Source organism: Cynoglossus semilaevis, chromosome 20 (genome assembly GCF_000523025.1).
Source record: "Cynoglossus semilaevis isolate Cse_v1.0 chromosome 20, Cse_v1.0, whole genome shotgun sequence".
NCBI lineage: Eukaryota > Metazoa > Chordata > Actinopteri > Pleuronectiformes > Cynoglossidae > Cynoglossus > Cynoglossus semilaevis.
Window position 1 is genome coordinate 6,568,356 of NC_024326.1, and position 21,442 is coordinate 6,589,797.

Consider the following 21,442-nt stretch of genomic DNA (forward strand, 5'->3'; position numbering starts at 1 on the left):
ATATATTTATTGTGCTGTTATATTTGTGAAATACTTGAGTATTTCAGTACATTCTCTGAATTCTTTTAAAGTAAACACATTTAAAACAAATATTTGGGTCGAAATTATAGAGTATAGTACAGCACAGTATACTTTAGTGTAGTATAATGGGAATGACTACCATTACCCCCCTATGATGTACAATCTAGCTTTTTGTTGGTGTCATGAATCATGACATTAGGTTAGTTTGGTTGGTTATTTTACGCTGATGGCCTTTTCAAAGAAAACACTCAATTGTTTGTCATTTTTAAAAACACCACACTGATATTGTTCCTCTGATGTAAACCCTTCACAGTTCCTCAGAATGACTCTTGCAACCTTCAGTTCATGAAACACTTTAAAATGGATTACATTTATTGACCTGCTGGTGTAACATTGTTAGGTCATTGAGTGGAAATGAGAAAAGAGAGAGAGGGGGAGGGAGAGGGAGACTGGAGTCATTGTGAGGAGATGAAGATGGCCGTGTTGATCAGATGAGGTTTTAATAAAGTAGTAACAGTCGTAAAGTTGGAGCGTGTACCTCGGAGTGTGACAGAGAGACAATCACTCTTGTATCACAGTGGGATCACTCCAGTTCATCTCATCCTGGTACAGTTTGTTTGGCCACAGAACCACAAAACAACACCAGGAGCCTGCCAGCATTTACAGTATCTACATTGTTGAGACATCACGCTTTACTGTGAAAGTACACAACACAACTTCTGTGCTGTTCCCACCTCGGTGTGGCAGCTCCTCAGTAGCCTTTTTTTTTTTTTGGCTGAACAGTTGGAATCACAACTGAATCGTTCTGTCTCCTGTGAAGAACCTCCACCTGTTAATCTCCATCATCACTGTTGGGATTAGATTGACTCATTTCTTCATCTGTCACTGCAGCTAACTCCCTTTTGTAGTCATAAGCAGGGAAATGAAAATCATTAGGTAATAAATGATTGTTTTTTCACAGACAGCGGGCAGTGCACGTGACTGTTCTCCTTTCCTTCACTGTGTGTGTTTGTTTGGACAGCATGTGTAAATGGGCTGTGACCTCCGTGTTAAAGATGTGCTGATAGGCTGTTGGCAAGAATGGCACTTTTTAACCACCACTTATATCACTGTGGGTCTTTATAATTTGCATTTGAGTGCCACTAGTTTATTGTTTTTGTTGAACCTAATTCATGGTAAAGCAGAGAAAAATAAATCCAAATATTTTCTTCTTTTATTTTTCTTTCATATTTAACATGGCCTCTGATGAATTTCAAGGATTGAAATTACTTGATCTTTTTTTGTTTAGGGTAGAGAAGTGAAAATGTTGTTGCTGAATCCTGCACGGAACACATTTAATATAAGTCTGGAGATTGCTAACATTAAGTGTAAAACAGAGGCAGCTAAAAGCGATCCTGCCAACATTAACCGTAATGATATATGGTCTGTACTTACAGCACGTAGCTCTTCTCCGGTCGTGACGATCACTCAAAGAGCCTCACTCCGCATTCCATTCACCTCTTTCCCATCAATCCACTCACTATAATGCAGCACATCTATTTGTGGCACTTCTTTGATCAAACATCTTTGATTCCCATTTACATGCCGCCGCCTCAGCAACAGGGAATTATTTGAGGGGAAGTGTTTTGTCCAAAAGTGCATCAACGTACATACATTCAAGGCGAGCCTGGGGTTGAACCTTCATCCCTCCGAACTGTCTCGTCAAAATGTGTTTTGTTACATCAATGTAAAAATGACACGTGACATGAAATGAAATGTTTATTAAGCCTAAAGAGATTGGATGCATGCTTTCGGGTTGCAGAAGGTGCCGACTAATGCTAAGTGCTACGGCCAACCTGCAGAAGAGTTGGGTTTTTGCACAGCCTTTGCACAGGGGTCTGTTATGCACAGCATATAATAATAAACATTTCTAGTAAACTTAGCTTTGAGAGGGCAGTGGAAGCTGACACAAATTTGCTGGCACCACAACCACACAGAAATGCACAGACACACACTTTAATCCCCATGTGTGTCTCCTCTCCCTGACCTTTCCCTGAACTCTGTGTTTTTACCAGACTTGGTCGTGAAAGTTAATGTGAACATGTAATCCCTTATCGTTTGCTATGAGAAACATAATCACTCCTTTCGTAACAGCGTCACTAATCACTGCGCCCGCAGATCTGGTATTTAAGAAAATCAACATGTGGTTGATCCGCCATGCGCTGTTGTTTTCCTGTAGTTTGGTGGTATATTTTTTGTGATTTTTTTAAATGCCTTCCTGCACCTACAGAACCACATCCTTGAATTGGGCTGATGTTGCTGCATGTAAAGTGACTGGGGTGGGGGCTGAGATCCAGTCTAATCTGTTCGACACTAATTGTGATGCAGCCACATTCACGTGGTCTCCCCTCGACGAGAGAATTATTTGGCAACATATGACAATGTTCACTACTTGCTGCCTATTTGGTCCTTCAATTTTTACAATTTAATTAAATTAATTTATAGTATGGCTTTTATAAATGTAGGCTCTATCGTAGCATATATATATATATATATACATATATATATGTATGTATATATATATATATATATATGGTGGATTATTTGTATTTACTACAGAAGCACTTACATATAAACTACTCTACTTCCTATTCTCCACACAGTACCTATTGTCCCTCGTAGGACAGGACAAGGTACAGAGGAAAACACAACAGACAGACAGCGAGAGAGAGAGAGAGAGAGAGATATTGTTGTTAGTATCAGAGGCTATAAGAGGATTTCACCGTGGGGAGGTGCAGCACTTGAATCTCCTGAACCTGATGGCTATTGATCCACCTTAATCTTGCACACAAACACAGAGGTGGTTGTTTATTTTTTTACCCTACTATGAGCAGGCCTCTAACCTCGCTGCTTGTTTTGCTTCACTTCCAGTGTCGGGTGCAGTCGGTGCTTCTGACATACAGTTTAGCTGCTCGTGTTGCATTCAGGGACAGTGTATTTGGAAGCAGCAATGATGAAGATAGAAGTACAGATTAGAAGGTTGGACTCAGATATGTATCTTCTTGCAAAGCTCTCATTCTCTTCTTAACTGAGGTGTAAATTTATTGTCAATAAGCCTTGGTAAACCAAAAATATAACACGTTGATAATTTGGTAATTTATTAGATGGAATAACGTTTGAATAACTAGGATCAAACATCCAATTAACAAATGGCTCACAAAAGAGGTGAAGCGTAGTAAACGGGTTGAGAAGGTGGCAGAGTGTGAGGCACGGTGTGTGTATGAAGGACAGCAGGAGCCGTGATTTTATTGACCCCAAAAGGCCAATTCTGTTTAACAACCGACTCCATTCAGGTAAACAATAGATCAAACCATAAGTAAACCTATAGCTGCCGTGATGCCTGACTCCAATTGAAAACTAATGCAAAAATCAATAATTTATAACAGCAGAAGACATGACTCCACATAAAAGACAAATACATTTTTGTGCTGGGCAGTTGCTTCTGCTGTCACCGTTGATTGGTTTTGGAATCTTCAGCAATTTTGTATTAAATAAATCCAGTGTTTAATATTAATGTTATTAAAAACAACTACTATATTTATCTAAGATTATGTGTTTGTAACTCCTGTGTGTCCAAGGGATGCTAGTTAGAGTTAAAAAGAAAAACGGTCGAAACAATGAACAAAGATAAGTACAGCTGGAACCGACAGTATTTGTCTTTCAGTAGTTCTCCACAGTGAGCACTGCTAACATCACACGCATAAAATACGCAAGAACGTCAGATATGATCAGACAGAGAAATTTGCAACAATCCTCACGTGACACACAGCAGCTGGACATAAAAACAGTCACAGCTGGTTAAGTGACCTTGAACAGTGGCTGAATTATGGATCCACAGCTTCTACATTTATCTCTAGCGATTGTGTGTACCACGTCCTGGAGAGGGGACCGGTCGCTCTTCGCCGCGTCAGTGATAAGCTCATGGATCTTTTAGCCCTAGTCCAGTTTTGATTTGGTTATTATGTGCGTATTATGTTTTCAGCTCAGAAAAATGACCTGTTGCGGCTCCTGCTCGAGGCCAGATTTGGACTAATTTCCTCCGAGTTTATATCAGCGGTAGACGACCTCTGGCTATATTTGATGTATGCTCTCTTTTTCGTTCATGCTTCAAAGAAACAAAATAGATTCATCACCGTGATGTGGGAGTAATGAGACTAACTATCACACATTTTCCAACAGCTGGCGTGCTTGGCAAAGTGGTGTTTTTTTTTTTGTTTTTTTTTTTCTCTCTTCTCTTTTACACTTATTAATTAAAGTTGACATTAGCTGGTTCTCAACACGCAGCCAAAGTCTCCTGGGTGTCTCTTGGCTGGTTCATTTGCTGGTGTTGAGCCAATGTGTCTGCAGTTTTGAGAGCAGAAACGACAGAACTACTGGGACACTGGGAGGAATTCTTTGTTGCTATGATTACAGATGATCACCTGATGAAGTGCATGGCAAAGAAATAATTTAATGGAGGCTTTTATACATTTGTTTCCCCCGCTGATCTTTCTTTCTTTCGGCCGGTGAAAAAGGCTGGTTTACAACTGAGTAACAAGACATCACTCTAAAATGAGTTCTGGTATGAGAAAATTTTAAAGAATCAAAACAAATTGAAATGGTATTTTATGTCATTTGATCCTTCATTTTGGACGATGGTAAAGCATAGGTTTATAAGAAGATGAAAAAACTTTGTTCATAAATATAACAAAACTATAAAAGACTTCCAAGACATAAATAGTTTCATTAAGAAAACCATAGAAAATATATATTTTTTCTTTTTTCTTGTTTTTAATTTATTTATTTTTTGTAGACCAGGACTGGAAGGGACAGGAAGTAAGACACTGTCTCCTTGTCTGATAACCTTGGAGCACAGCTTTATGGTGTGGACTCCCATGTGACCTCTCTTTGTTGTCAGAAGATTAGGGCCGACAGAGTATGACCGTGTACTTACCTAAAGCCATCAAAAGCAGACCGAATAACATTTTTATATCACACAATGAATCTGCTTTTATCCTGCAGTGTCCCCAGCTACAAACAGGGCAAGACGTCCCCTGTGGAATTACTGCACAGTGTCCCACAAATACAGAAAAAAAAAAGAAAAAAAAAAAGCCCAACTGTCAGCCAATGGCAGTTTAGAAAAATAGAATCTGCATGTGTAGATACACAAATGGCAATTTAAATGTCAGATTTGAGTCTGGTCTGAATGCAGCATGTGACATTTGCATCAAAGAATCCAGAGATGTCTTAGGAAAAGTGAAAACCACAGCAGTAATTATTGAGATGAATTCAGGAGCTGTTACGCAAGAGAATATTGAACTATTGATTAAGGCTTTGGCAGGAAATCAATGGCAGATTAATGACACGTTGCAGCACAAATGACAACCCTGCTTTGTTTCATTCACATATCACCTTTTTGTGAGCCCTGTCGCAGTGTCTCGTCACAGGCTGCAATAACACCCCAGTGTTTCGTGTGTCTATTAATAAAATTCAAGTCAAAGCAACAAGAGTGAAAACCGTGCAGATAAGACAGGAAGCCATGTGTCCTATATCTTGTGTCCCACATCTTTTTTTTCTCGGCGGAGCAGGGTGAGATAAAAGTGCGAGTGGTAGACAGAGCAGAGTGAAACGGGAGGACTGCTGCTGCTGCTGCTGCTGCTGCTGCTGCTGCTGCTGCTGCTGCTGCTGCTGCTGCTGCCTCCGCGGGCACATACAGCGAAACAACCTAGCTGCTGCTGCTGCTGTGGAAACATACAGTGACACAGCTACACACTGATAAATCAATTATAAAGTGACAGCAAGGACTTGGGTCAACATGTTGTCTTTGTTACGAGTTATTCCATGTCCATATGTTGGATCATATATTTCAGGTACAAATATATTTGCAATAGAAATTACAATGTCAATACACAAACACTGGTTTTTGCAGTTTGTGAACGTGTAACGTAGAATGCAGGGTATATTAAGTAAGAGTAAATAGTACTTGAGTGGTAGATTGGTGTATCTGCACAACTAATACTTGTAGTGTTTAAATGCAGATGACGGATTGTTTCAGTTTTTATTCACAGTTTCCTCTGAACAAACATCTCCATCAACATGTCTGTGTGTCCAGCCAGCCGCCTCGATGTTTAATAAAGCCGTTCCCCTGCTGTTTTGTCTCGGAGTTTTGTGAGCTGCCAAATCTTATATTTATGTCTTTCTATTTTCACCCTCCAGCTCTCCATTTCTTTGTCTTTGTTTACCTGTCACACTATAGCTGACGTGGATCAGCAAAAAATAGAGGGAACAGGAGGCATGCGACTGTATTGGTAGCAGGTTAGAGCAGTGGACTTTGGCACGGACCATCCATCTGTCACCGTGCTACACCCGCACTGGCACTGACGGGTCATGGAAATGGCAGTCTGTGACGGATGACTAATCTCCCACTAGTAATGAATGTGACACTGTCCCCTGAATGCTAAAATGGGCCGGTGGTGAAGGTGGCTCCATGACTGACAAACGGGCTAATCACATGATGAATATGAAGATGATGATATGCAGACATATCACTGTGTTCTGGGACGAGAGTGGACAGCTGTTGTAGTGTACAGTAGAGGAACATAAGAAGTCGTTGTTACGTAGACGTTGATATGAACTGATGTCTTGGCTTGTTTTCAGTTTGGGAGTCGACTGTATGTGTATGTGTTATTTTTGAATTTGGGAAGCTCTGCCTGATGCTACCATAATGCAACAAAATGCTATAAGCTGTTCATTCGGACACAGGTTGGTCTGTTCAATTGGACCATGTAGGCCAGTCCTTAAACCTCAGATACTTTGACACGTTGATTGGTGAATCTCCACATACTGTATGCTGAAGCAGTTGTTTAAACCTCGAACTTGCTGAAACACAAAGACACAAAAGGTTTTTTTTCTTGTGGCATCCATGACTGTGGAATTAAAATTTGTACTGCAAATTACGTAACATATTTATGTGCTTTTTTAATTATTATTTATTGCCAAATCTACATGCATAAACTGTTCAGTTTAAATCAGTGGCACTAAAATAGCAACTGTTGTCACTAGGTTTGTGTTTGGAAAGGAAAAGGAAGACCATGAATGACTGTGTATGTTTAGAAATTAGATTTCAGCGGATGTGCTGATGGGAACATGTCATGTGTAGGAGGTAAATGTAATAAGGAACCAGGCATGTACATGTACTGTATATTCAGAGTACACGCACTGTCCTGTTGGGCTGGTGCGAGAAGCAGCTCCAGCCAAATCGTCTTGACTGTGTGTTGAGTCTCTTGGACCTGTCTTATCTTCACCTCATAATGCGCAGGCGTGATCCTATCTGAGCCCAGTGGGGGAAAAAAAGAAAGGAGAAAAATAAAGGAAAAATCTTCAGCAGACGTCGTGCGCGCTGCTCTCTCTGCACAGTCACACTGAACTGGAGCGAATCAGGCAGAGACATGACGATGACTGTTTGTCTTACACTTGATCTCTTCGAACAACACAGTCCAACCTGTGGATAGTGCGGAGCGCGTCTGTGGCCACCGGCCAGTCTTCGCGGTCCGGGACGTTCTGCCTGCAGCCCGCTGTGTGCGCCTCCTTCGAGCGTTCGCTCCGGTCTGCGCCGGCGTGGGAGCCTCAGTTCCGTCCGACCACAGCTGTGAGCAGGTATTCAGTTTATGAATGGCACTGACATGGAGGAAATACCGTTTCAGAAAGTCAAAACCAGGCGGAAGAGAAGTCACTGTCCACCTGGTGTCCCCTTGACCACCATCGTGTGCGAGGACGAGTTCGACTGCAAGGAGCTGGAGTCCCTCTTCCAGAACTACAACCTGAAGCTGGAGCAGACCTCCACCCTCAAAGCCCTGGCCGTGCTCATCTTCTTGTCCTCCACACTGGCCGTGCTGGAGTTGCTGTCCGGCCCCAGCCTCACCATCTCCACGGGGTCCCATCCGGTCCACTGTGTCATCTTCGTGTCCCTCTTCATCGTAACTAATGTCAAGTACCTGCAAGTGACTCAGCTGCAACAGATCGTGAACCTGACGCTGCTCTTCGGCTTCACATTCTCCTTCCTCTGCTGCCCCTTCTCCCTGGGAGCCATGGGGATAGAACCCCCGACTGCCCCGGAGCAGGGCATGTGGCAGCTGATCCTGGTCACCTTCGTCGCGTACGCGCTCCTGCCTGTTCGAACGCTGCTGGCCGTTGTCTTTGGAATAATGGTGTCCATCTCGCATTTGATTGTGACTGCAACTTCTGTCACAGTGAAAACACAGAGACTGTGGAGGACGGTAGGTGTATGACACACACACACACACACAGACACACACACACTGACTTTGTTGCTCACACACTTGCACCTGCCCTGAGGCCCGTTATTATCATCCTGACAGATAATCACATTAGGCCAAACTCACTGTTTTACCCTTAGTTCAGCACCAAGGACAGCTCTCCGTCGTCAGACTTCATTGGGGTTGTTAGGACTTTCTCCACATGTCGCAGGTGTAGGTAGGGATTTGTTGATTAAAACTAGTTTCATAATTTGATAACACATTTGAGATGTGTCACCTGAACACAGAAGAATTAAAAGTACATGAAATTAAAACATTAATTATAAAATAAATTATAAATAACATTTGAAAACATACAAAACCAACGTTTGATGAGACATGGCCACCGTGCTCATCTGGACTTTACACTGGTGTTTCTATTACCATTGACTAAATGGGACAAATGGTGTGGTTAATATTATCAGTTGCTCACATTCCGTGGTCATTGATATGTTTGGGACCGCCATTAAACTTACAGAGAAGTCAATCATTTCTAGATGAAAATTAGAAGAAAAAAACTCTTGAATGAACTTATATTTAACTTATATAGATATAGTGATTTTAAAGACCCTCTCCCTGTAACCACTGGGCTACCTACTGTATCTGACAATGTTAATACATGTAGCTCAATTCACTTTACATGCAAAACTACATGCCAACATTCATAGAACTTACAATAGTAAACGTTGTAAACAATCACATCAACCCTGTTGCTACTTTAAGACAGTGGTTATCAAACTGTGGTACATGTACCAATTGTGGTACCTAGGCTCCCTCTAGTGGATTCTTATTAGGGTGAGTCACTTAGATTTTAGGTACAACTGTTTTGCTGTAATACTGTGTGTGTATATAGTGCTACTTCCTTGCACAGAGTGGCTTCAGGGTGATAAATCAGCCAATCATTTAAATGCTGTATTATAATATCGGCCATATTGGTACTTGGAGAGCCAAATGTATTTGGAGATGATGTTCAGTTTTGAGATCCAAAGCACTAAAGCAAAACAGTACTGATAATTTCCAATAGGCTGGAGCTAAATCTAAAGTTTATGCCAAGAACAAATAATAAAAATAAAGAAAAAGAAAAAACTCCGGTTGAAGAATCTAAGTGACATCCAACTAGCACAGGAAGTAGGGCAAAACTCAGGAATACACACACAGACCCACAAACACACACAGACCCACAAACACCTCATAATAGTCATGAAAGCTTTAGTCACAAAAAAGAGGGCAAAGTCACGCAAGTCAGTGGAGAGCTGAACTGGAAACTGGTTCAACACACCATACATTTATATCTTTGCACTGATTTCTGTCACACACACACACACACACAATGAGCTACATCACATTGCGGACTGTCATCAGAGTGAGGAAAGAAGATATGTCACATCAGTCAAACCCTGCGGGGCTAATGGAACGTCTCGGCCTCCGCAGCAGCACCTGTGACATGGAGACTGTGCATTTGTTGGACGTGAAATTGAGGTTTGATCAGTTCACGACTCCCACAGATGATGACAGCGTGTTTGCCGAGGAGATTGTTTTCCTGGACGTCGGCTGTGACATACCTGCGTAGTCATGTGAAGGACGGTCTTAGCTGTTCCACCAGAGATGGCTAATCCTCTGGCCTTACAGCTGAGCTGTGCAGCATTCTCCTGCACAGGGCTCCTGCCGACCAGCCATCTACGTACCACACTGCACTGTCTGTCTGCTTTGATGGCTCAATCTGTCTGAAATATATTTTTAATGGAGAGCGCGTGAAGTATATGTTGGGCAATATCACAAGGTCGTCATGCAGCTCTAAATCTTTTTACTTCAGCAGCCAGGAAATGTTTGTAAAGTTGTCAAGGCTTTGAATATCTTTTTAGAGATACATCAGAAAAAAAAATTCTCAAACAAACCAAGAAAGCACCAGTAAATACAAATCAATATGATTTAAAAATTTCAAAATTCCCATTTACTCAAAATATTCATATCCAGGTGATAATGTATTTCTGTTGTGGCATTTTGTTCTTTTAGCATTCTTTGGCTAACTGGCTAATTATGGCTAATTTTCTGGTGTTATATAAAGATATTTTCTGGCTAGATTTGAGGTGTCTTTGTTGCATTCTAGCTACCTTTTAGCTACGTGCATTCTGAGCTAAGCTAGCTTGGTACTGTAAAACATGACGCACCGTGCAAGAAGGAAATTGTGATTATGAAACTGACTTGAATGTTGAATTATAACCTAATATGAATAAACTAAAATATTAAAGATGAAGAAATTGTAGCACAGAACTGTGAAACGTGCATGTTTTTACTATTCACTCCACTTTCTTCTGTGTGCAGTTGGTTGCAAACATCGTGCTGTTCACCAGTGTCAACCTGTCAGGTTTGTTTGTGCGGATCCTGACAGAGCGCGCTCAGAGAAAGGCCTTTCTGCAGGCTCGCAACTGCATCGAAGAGAGACTTCGGATGGAGGACGAGAATGAGAAGCAGGTAACGACAGCAGTATATGTCGTTTGAACTGAGGGTAAAATTAGACGTGTGTCCCTTTTAACCGCACCCCTCTGGTGCTGTGAGTCATTTCAACACATTATTAATTTCTGTTAGGTTTCATACCTTTCTGTCTGGCACATGTCTTATCTACTGACACTTTGTCCTATGATAACTTTGATGTGTTTGACCATATTAATGTATATGTGAACATACTTTATCCTCTTTATCCTTCCACTCTCTCTTTTTCCCAACACACACACACATATACATACACACACACACACACACACACAGGAGCGCCTGCTAATGAGTCTGTTGCCCAGGAACGTAGCTATGGAGATGAAAGAGGATTTCCTGAAGCCCCCAGAAAGGATCTTTCACAAAATCTACATCCAGCGCCATGACAATGTCAGGTAGGATCCTTTCTCATTAACCCTGGACTGAAATGACTCTGTAACGCTGTGAACTAATTTTAACAGGGGCATTTGGAAATATTCTGTTCTCCCCGTGGAATCCTAAAATGAAAAAAAAATTGAATTACTGTCATCCAAGGATATTACAGTGAATATTAAAATGTGACGAATAACTTGACCAAACGTGTTCTCGGAAGAAAACACTGAGCCGACAACTTCAAAAAACATTAACACATTTAACAATTTATTCACACCAAAACTAGTACAGTAATCTTTGGTGTACAAAATATATTTAATATATATTATATTATATTTTTTTCTAAATAATTGATTAACCGATAAATAGGATTACATGAAAATATGTATTGCGTTGATTATAACACATTTTTAGACCAGTTAAAATAGCAGCCATTTCTACTCAGTGCAGTAGAAGCATTAGCTCTAGCTCCGGTGCCCGAGGCTTTACCTGAGCTTCCTTTCTTATATAATTCAAACAGTACATTTATAAACATGACATGCAAATCTCTCCGGTCACTAAACCATGATTTAACCATTTCCATTTACAGCCGCCTTTATTCATCGTCTCTTCCTGTAAATCTGGAACTACATTATCGTGATCCAACATTTTCACATTTTTTTCATTTCTTATCTTCTCTTCCCCCGTTCTTCCTCACTCTTCTCAGAGCAGGACTAGTTGCATAATGTAATGTATGTCTGTGTGTGTGTGTGTGTTTGTACAATAGTTAAATATATAAATCCTTTCATTGGACCACTGTTGAATAGGATCTTGGCTGTTGTGTATATTATAAATGATTTTATGTGATTTGGCTGAAACATTGCAACCAATTTTATTCATGTTTTCTTTCAGTGTTCAATTCAGAAAGTACAAAAAAATGTGTTTGGAGTTTAGTGCCACAGATGGCAGTTACACCAGCGCTACAATTCACAAAATGTTAGTTAAAGGAAAAGTTGCATCAATATAAGCGCTTGCTATGACTATATTTATACCCCACATAGATTCTACATGCGACCATTGGTCATATGGAGGGTAGCGAAGCTCAAAGTGTGAGGATCGGCTTGGTGCTTGAGCTCCCGTACTCTGCAGCATCTCTTTATTGGCTTGTATCTTCTTCGTGATTAAATTCTAACAACATTTGCCAAATTAGCTGCAGTAATGCCTCCCACAGAGGGAACCAGGAGATTACCATCAGCTCCATGTGCCAATTGAGAGGATTGCATTGATGAGAGTGCGAGAGCATTGAATTAAACAATATTAGAAATTAGACGAGTTCTAGTTGCCACAGGAAGTATTAGCTCGACGTTAACGAGTGCTCTCTCATCCGTTCTTTGCGAAATGCAGTTATTTTGGAGTTTATTTTTTATTTTTTTCCTGATAATGAGTTCAATACTTTATGCCATGGAGCACAGAGCTCATGGTGACAGATTGTGCAGTGATTGGTGCAGGCTAATGCTGTAATAATAAACTGGGATGAACTGTGATGAATGCTACTTTCAGTTTTTAAACGAAATATTTCACCAGAGGACTGTGGAAAAACCATTAGAGTGATCCCCCTGGTGGGTTCTCAACAGTCCGACTTTACACACACACACACACACACACTCACACACACACTCACAAGACAAGTGTAATTGTGGTGTATTATTAAAGTTTATTAAGTGAAACTAATATTTACAGTGCAGCTTCCAAAGTGAGTGTGTGCTAACAGAAGCAGCACATCATCCATTGACCCACATTAGTAAGAGGTTATTGAGTTCACTAGTGTTTTTTTTTAAATTCACACCTTTAAATAAAATACAACTTTTGTGCCATTTCGACCAGTTAGTTCATCAAAAAGGCATTTGTTCACATCGTCAGCTGGTCTTGGCTGTGAAATCCAACACAGGGTGTTAATGTGATTTCCATGCGGTTCACATGAGGTGAACTCTGCCAAAGATAACTGACTAGGATAAAGTTGACATTAGGTCATGGCTCCCTGGCTCCTGGCCTTTAATAGGCCGCTCTGTGGAGCACGTAGTGTCTTGAGTGGATCCGACACAGAGGTCAAACACAAACAAGAGCCGAAGTCATGATGTTTTAAACCTAGTTTTTTTTGTTTTTAAATTGTGTTTAGCGTTTTGCAGGTCTTTGACGTGACAGGATTTTAGTGAAGTTTTCTGAAGAGAATTGTTTTCTCCTGAGAAGCTCTTGAGCTAAAGACTGTGGCCTTTCAAACCATGAAAAGCAGGTCATTGACTGAGCTCACACCTGTGATCATTACACCCCACCTGAATAATGGTTACAGATGGAGCAGTCGAGTGATGATTAATTTCACACTCAGTACTTGACATTTCAGTGCTTTTAAAAGAGTCACAGAATGCCAAAGAAATACAGGGTTTTTTGTTTTTTGTTTTTTTGTTTTTTTGTAATACGGCTGATTTATTTGCCTGTTTACAGGGAGATCTTTGTAGGTTTCAGTTTGGATTCCAAAGATGCTGTGAAGCAAAATTAAAATTCTGGGCATGTGTTGTGTGGGCCGATTGCAATAAAAAAGGGAATTTGTTCGTCATCCAGCTCTTAAATGTTTCATTGCGGACGTCAGTCTTTAAAACATGGCTGCTCGGGGTTCCGCTGTCGACACAGTCTCCACACGGGTGAAACTTTTAAGTGTTTACCCTTAAACAGTGTTGCCTGCACCAAAATATTTGTCGCCCACAGATGGTCGGAGACTCAAACATTCGCACCAATCTAGTCGATTGCCCCTAATTGCGGTGACATATGCGAGAAAACAAATTGACATTTAGCAGCTCACCCCTTGCAGCCCCAGCACCTTGTCGCAGCATGAACGCCGCGGCCCACATGAAGACAGCAGTCTGCCATCAGAGCCACGGCCGCAGACGTGCAATTTGTTCGACACAGATTGATGACTAATCCTGGTTTGAACACGGAGCAGATCTGTCACATCCCGTTGTAATTGACTTTATATCATTTTTAATCTGACAAAAACATATCAGCCACTTGTATGCTGCAGCCGTCGCCGTACATTTTACTGCAATATTTACTAGTCACATACTGTGTCATTTAGCATGCCACTGAAAGATGTTCCTCAGGGCCCCCCCCCCCCCCCCCCCCCGCCCCGCCGCTGTTTACACTACGTGAAGGACAAAGTTAAAACAGGCGTTCAGTAAACTGTATGCCTGTATGACTTGCTGAATGTGCTGAACCTGCAGCACTTTTGCTCCTGTAATATAGCATCTGTCTAAAAAGGAACAGTTCACCTGGACGGGCTGACAGCATCCTGACTGCTGCATTATTTCCTAGAATGGCTGCTCTCTGGCTCCTAACAGGACTTGTCTCCACCTTGATCCCCGTGAGAATACTCTCACTTCTATTTTGAGTCTCCCGGCTCAGCTGGGCTGCCCATCACTTAGAAAGAGGAACAGGCTTCATCTCTCTCTCTGTCTCCGTCTTTGTGGGGTTTTTTTCTTTCTGTTAGCTCCGCCTTCTTCACGTCATTCATTTCAATGTTTGATTACTCTTTTGCAAACACATTATTGTATGAGATTCTCCAAACTGACCTTTGCTAACGCTCCCCAAGTATCATTTAAAAGAAATTCCTCGGAGCTAATCCAATCAGGCACCCGATAATCTTGTTTTGTTGACGCTGCATAACTTGCTGCTATAAATAACTGATATTGATGCATCCTTCTGTCTTTCTCTTCTGTCTCTCTTACAGCATCCTGTTTGCAGATATTGTTGGTTTCACCAGTCTGGCCTCCCAGTGTACAGCCCAGGAACTGGTCAAGCTGTTGAACGAGCTGTTTGGAAAGTTTGATGAACTTGCCACAGTGAGTCTTTTTCCCTTCTTCAACTGTTTTGTGTATGCAGTGTGTGTGTGTGTGTGTGTGTGCTGCAGACCTTGGCCTCTGCAGCACCGGCTTAGCATTACTGCAGTGTGAATACTGAAGAGCTATACGATGATACCTAATATGATTACTCCCTGCTTCATTTGACAGATCTATTTAATCTAGAGCAGATTTACCTCGGGCTAAACCTCCTCACCACCCTGCTTGTGTGAATGAAGAGAATAAAAGGGCTGCTAAGTTGCAGTCATCTTAGTTGGCATGTGGAAAAGATTTCAGCTCATCCATCTGTCCATATTTCAAAGCTGGAAATCCCTTTAAATACTGCTGCGGACACGTTAAAACACAACAGCCTGTGTTGTGGTCGTACTGCACTGATTAAGTCAAACGCCAACAGTGATGTAATAGACGTGTTAACATACATTTACCTCATTTAACATCAGGTGAGATTATATTTACTGTGCAATGAATTTACATTGAATAGTCAATATGCAAAACTGATGTTAAAAAAACAGAGAAAGTTATCTATATTTTTTATCCAAAAAAATGTTGTGATTTCTCCTGCAAGCCCCAGTGCACCAACCCTGCTGCGGCCTTATCTAATCTGGACTCTATTACTTACAGCAGCCGCCTGCCCTTGTCAAATCCAATAATCCAGGGGATTACAACAAACCAGTGTTTGCTTTCACTGAAGTTTGTCCTCTTCCCTTGAAAAGATGTTTTTTGTAAACATTTACCCTGGAGAAATAGTTCTACAGACAGTTTCAGAAAGAAATAAGGAACTATACTGTCATGTACAGGAACTTGGTTTCGTTTTATGGTCCGAACTCTAGGTTAACTCCATGTTACGTCTGTTTCTTCCTACATGTATTTTGTAGGAGGTACAGTATCTTGGTGTGTTGTGATTCTAGGTGTCACAGTTCAGATTGTTAGCTTAGAGCCTCACGTTCCACTCAAAGGCTCTCCTCAGCCGTAAAACGTGACATCACATGTCCTGACCTTTGCCCTGACCCCCACACACTCTGAGCCACTTGAGCAGGAAGTGGCAGCATCGATGACTCATAGCTGTGGTCGCCGTGGTCATGCAGACTCCTATCTTTCCATACGAAGAGCGGGCGATGCCACATGGCCAATGGTTAACGTTTCATTGTACCGTGCCAACACCATCCCCACACCACCTGTCCACTCTCTGGAGTTGTCAAGCTGCATGGGATTTGAGCCAGGAACGCAGTGTTCTCCTGAAGTGCTGCTGGTGTAGAGGGAACACTTCTTGCTCTTCTCTCCTTTTCTCTTTTCTTCTCTCCTCTCCCATCCTGTTTGCTCTCCTGTTTTCCCTTTTCTTCTACTCTCCTCCCCTCTCCTCTTTTCTCCTTTCTTCTTCTTTCCTCACCATTTTCCTGATCCACTCATCTCCTTCGTCTCTCAGTAACTTAGACACACAGCTGTTGTGTTTTCTGTAAAATGTTTGTCTTCTGTGATCAAATGACGCCCAACAGTGTCATATTTTTCTATTTTCTTGAAACATTAACAGCTCTGAACTTGTTTCCGTCCGTACAGTATGCGTACAGTGGGTTGGCTCGTGCACTCGCACGTGTACATGTGCTCGTGTTGTCGTTTCCATGGCAGAGTTTCACAAAGCTTTTCATTCCCCCGTCTCTCTGCCTCTCCTCTCCCCACACCTCCCTGTATCACAGCTTTCAAACTCCTCTGCTCCTCCTTGTCTCAGGGCTGGTTGATTGACGTGCAGAAGCAGTCTACTTCCCTCAACTGTGTCTCTTATGTCCCACGGTTCTCCACAGTCTCTGCTTCACTTAAGTTTCCATTTTTAGGAGAGCCCAGCGATGAATCTTTCCAATCTCTCGTACTCCCTCAACAAGTCAGAGATACCTCTTGTTGGTCACACACGTTGATGAAACCAAATGACATCGTCATGTGGATCATGATCTAGGACATCCAGTGTGTATGGACAATTTCCAACACAGGGATTACATTGAAACTTGGATCAATGGGCTTTTAGGCCTGAATAGTATTTCATTTCAACACCAGCTGAGTTCTTATTCTCACACAGTCTGGAATAAAATAGTTAACAAACACCTGTGAAGTGTGCATTTCTCTGCTGAATGTTTAGTATGAGAAGGGTAGTAGACTCAGACGTTAATGTTCATTCGACTTGTAATGAAATACACGGAGCTGCATGGAGCTCTGTCTGTCAGTGTCCAGTGTCAGTTGACTCACAGACATTGTAAAAATATTCATCAAGCTATATTTAGGCCTTGACTTTGTGAATAGACTCATTCAATTGTACATTTTATGACTAATATGCAGTTTTATCACACTAGAGTTAAATCTCAGTGTACTGCATGTCAATGCAATAAATAAAACCTTCCAAAAAAGGTAACAAGTTGTTTTGTTCCCCATTCTGATCATCAGATCTCAGAATAATCCAAAGCCTACTGACGTACTGTATGTGAAAATGTAGGTTTAACTTCACAGATTTCCAGCATGTGCTCAGTCTATTCACCAGCTTGAGGTGTGGAGGAGGTGTCGATTGGTTAAATTATTTGCGATGCACACACATTATTCTGCGTGCGTTCGATTCATTGAGCGAGCAGCTGACAGAAAGACTGGAAATATGTACCAGTCACTGCTCACTTGGCAGGAGGAACCTGGAAAGATTTTGCACAACAGAGGGCCATTGTACTGAGTCACTGTGAGTCATTTTTAAAATATTTTTTTAACAGCACCAGCATGGTGTAGGATTTTCTTTTTATATATTTGTACAACATGATGCAAAAAGCATAAAATAGAAAGGCTGGCTCTCTCGAAACTACAGGGCAACATTAATGATATTATTTTTTAAGGTGTCTCAGTTGTTTTTGCATGAAATACTGCCGCTGCTCCCTTCTTTGGTGATTCGTCTGCTGCTGCCCCTGCTGCTGTTTCTGCTCAGCTGGCTCGTCTTTTCCTTCATAATAATTTACTGCCCTGTTCTCCCGCCCTCTATTTGTCTCTTTGTTTCTTTTTGTCTCCCTCTGTTTGTTCCTGCGTGCTGAAGTGGCTGCTAATTTGCATCTCCTACGAGCATATGCAGCAGATGACTGTATGTAAAAACCCACAGATACAACCTCGACCATACCTTTTGGTATATATAATGATACATTTCTTATTAAAACACGACCTGACTTTGCTTCTTTTCTTTCTTTCTTTTTAAAAATTGCCACTGACATCTTTCCGCAGTTGTGAGCGTCCAGATTGTCGTCAGTGCTTCACATGCATCACATGACAGCCCTAATCCTGCTTGGGTCTGAATCAGTGTCTAAGCCCTTACAGTGCAGATTAGCATAGAAAAAGTACAGAGTATACAGGCTGTGTAAGCACCGTGGCTTTCCCTCACTTCCTGTAGCTTTAGCCGGGCCTTTTAGCGCCATCTGTGTCTGTTTTTTGCATGACCTGCGTTACCCCAAAGATTGGCGGCGTTACATTAACTACAGAAAAAGCTTTTACTGTCCACTAAAAGAGAGACGGTTTTTCTGAGGATTGCCTGGAGGTATCATAAGAAAGAATTTCTGAAGTGTCAGAGCGAGTGAAGATGTGAGCTTCACAGAAGCTGAATTTAGCTTTTGAGACCTGTGTGACTCAGCTTACTTTTGACAGCTATTCAGAGGTGTCTCTTTGAAGCTGTGTGTTTGTTGAACTGTGGATTTAGATGAAGAAGAAAAAATATAGGAGCTTAGATGATGTTAATTCTAGCACTTTTAGCATATTTAGCATTTTTCTCATTTTAAAATATGTGTGTATTTATTTACAATATAAAAGGTGGGTAGAAAAAGATCACATCACTTTAAATTCTTCCAGCAATTATTTTGTATTGCTGGCAACTGCATGTTGGAAAACAATACTGCAAAGAAGGCTGTATCGAGTATTTGGGGGTTGTTTTGTTTTTAATACAAAATTTGCATGTTTGTGGACAGTTGTTGAATGACCTGGCCTTACGACATGTTTGACCCAAAGTGACTCATCATACCCATGCCACTGGGGGAGGTCACAGTCTGTGTCTCCATAATGCTAAAGCCATAAAATGGGAGCGTTGTATCAGGAAAGGCATTTAACAAACAACCCTGGATTATGTGCTGTGGTGAACCCTGAAGAAGGAATCGGTCATTTCAGATAAACATTGTGATTTTCCTGCTGTGGTGAACCCTGAAGAAGGAGTCATTTCAGATAAACATTGTGATTTTCATGTGAAGTGTCAGTCACTGAGTTACCTTCATGGAAACAATTAAGGGTCACGGGAAGTCACCCGAAATAGCCCGGTCTCTGTGACAAACTATTGCCACATCTTTTACCACGGGTTATATTTGTAAACTGTTCTTTCATGCCTGTGTTTCCAGTATGTACTCTGTATTAGTGCAGTCACAGCCTCAGTCCATTTGGTTTGTTCATTTAACCAAACGGCTTTACACATCCTGTTGGTAAATCTTTAATTGAATCTGTTTTTTTTTATTTGGTTTATTTTGCCGCTGTCACAGTACCAGGTGTGTACTGTCCTCATGGTACTTCATGGCGTTTCGCTCGTCTTTTATGTCTCGGCGTAACTGTCACTGTACGACACCACACTGTTTGGTAAACGAATTACATTAGCTCTATTTTTATTGGCAAGAAATGGGTTTTTAATTAGCGTTATTGCAGATGAGCATATTGTTAAAGGTGGAGAACAGGAAACCCATTTCACATCCATTTATTAGGGGGAAATTACTGTGTACATTTAACCTAATCTGTGAAACACACCAGAGATTAACACACAGTGGCAGGGAGCCGCACTTTTGGTAATGAGTCCAAGCAGCGGGGGTTGTTTTTAGTGCTTGCTCAACACACCGTTGACCTGCTGGGGATGGGATTTGAACCCGCAATCCACTGATTACAAGTCATATCCCTTGACCACTAGGCCTACTCTTGTCAGTCAACCTCCACTCTCTCTCTCTCTCTCTCTCTCTCTCTCTCTCTTTGACAGGAGAATCACTGTCGGAGGATCAAGATCCTGGGGGATTGTTACTACTGTGTGTCTGGACTGACCCAACCCAAAACAGACCACGCTCACTGCTGCGTAGAGATGGGACTGGACATGATCGACACCATAACGTAAGGGATCCATTTTGTGTGTATTATCTAAATTATTGTTTGAATCCTGAGTGGTTTTGTGAGCAGGGGAAAAGTTTTCTTCAAGTTAATCTATCGTCAAAGAGTTCAAACTGCAGCCTGATTATCCATGTGTGCTGTGAGTGGATTCTAACACTGAGCATTTGAGCTCTCTTGGCTGTGAAGAAGGCTTTGGAAGTGAAAAGAAGTTTTATTTTTGGGTTCGAAAATGCTGCAGTAACATGCAGCGAAAGATACTGTAATTAACAATCCTGAGCTTTCAGTACTTCCTGAAATGTCACAATTTTTAATGTAGCATCTTCACTGTCTTGTATGTGTTTATGACAAATATAATTTTCTATACATTTAAATTTCGATCTCTCCTGCAGGTCAGTGGCAGAGGCCACAGAGGTCAACCTAAACATGCGCGTGGGCTTGCATACAGGTCGGGTGCTTTGTGGAGTTCTGGGCCTGAGAAAATGGCAGTATGACGTTTGGTCCAATGATGTGACCCTGGCCAATGTGATGGAGGCTGGAGGGCTGCCTGGGTGAGTCTGGACATCAATGAAGATCTGAAGCAATTCACTGTATTTTCATTCATTATTTCTCTTTCAGAATTTTTGTAAGGTATACCTTATTACACCAAGTGTGACATGTTACATTTGCTAAAGCTTGACTTCTGTGAAAAACACTATCCAGGTGTAACAGATAAGTCAGTGCCTGCAGACGCTGCAGGGTGCACTGCTATTTATAGTACTGACTGATTGGATGTATTAGTCTCCACCCTTTTTTTGTTTTAAAAGCACAGTAGCGTTGCATTTGGTCCATTCACAAATCTTCAATATTAGGATGTGGAATAAACACTCTTCCAACGTGCAGAAAAAAAGATTTTTAAATTAAAATCCAATTTAGAGGAAAATGACCAATAATGTGAACATAATCTTGTGCCAGGACCTGTGGTTTACTGGAGTTACAGTTCACTCTACAATGTGTTCTCACGGTTCTGTCTGTCCCACAGGAAGGTTCACATCACCAGATCTACATTGGAGTGCCTAAACGGAGACTACGAGGTGGAGCCTGGAAATGGACATGAAAGGAACGCCTTCCTCCAAAAACATGAGATTGAAACTTTCTTTATAGTGCCATCGCACCGAAGGAAGGTATTGTTGAGCAGACTTTGTTTACGATAAATACTGCATGTATTTG

General features: G+C 41.5%; 1 protein-coding gene across 2 annotated transcripts in view; it reads left to right on the top strand.

The window, feature by feature from the left end:
- The first annotated feature begins 5,773 nt into the window (after positions 1–5,773).
- LOC103396283 (adenylate cyclase type 1-like) overlaps positions 5,774–21,442 on the top strand; it is a 26,495-nt gene continuing 10,826 nt past the window's right edge. For both annotated transcript variants that reach the window (XM_008334308.3, XM_008334309.3), the window contains exons 1-7: positions 5,774–8,315; positions 10,677–10,826; positions 11,121–11,239; positions 14,974–15,085; positions 20,112–20,239; positions 20,626–20,784; positions 21,255–21,396. In XM_008334308.3, the coding sequence (XP_008332530.1) occupies positions 7,707–8,315; positions 10,677–10,826; positions 11,121–11,239; positions 14,974–15,085; positions 20,112–20,239; positions 20,626–20,784; positions 21,255–21,396 (1,419 nt within the window). In that variant the 5' untranslated portion in view covers positions 5,774–7,706. The remainder of the gene's footprint in view (positions 8,316–10,676; positions 10,827–11,120; positions 11,240–14,973; positions 15,086–20,111; positions 20,240–20,625; positions 20,785–21,254; positions 21,397–21,442) is intronic.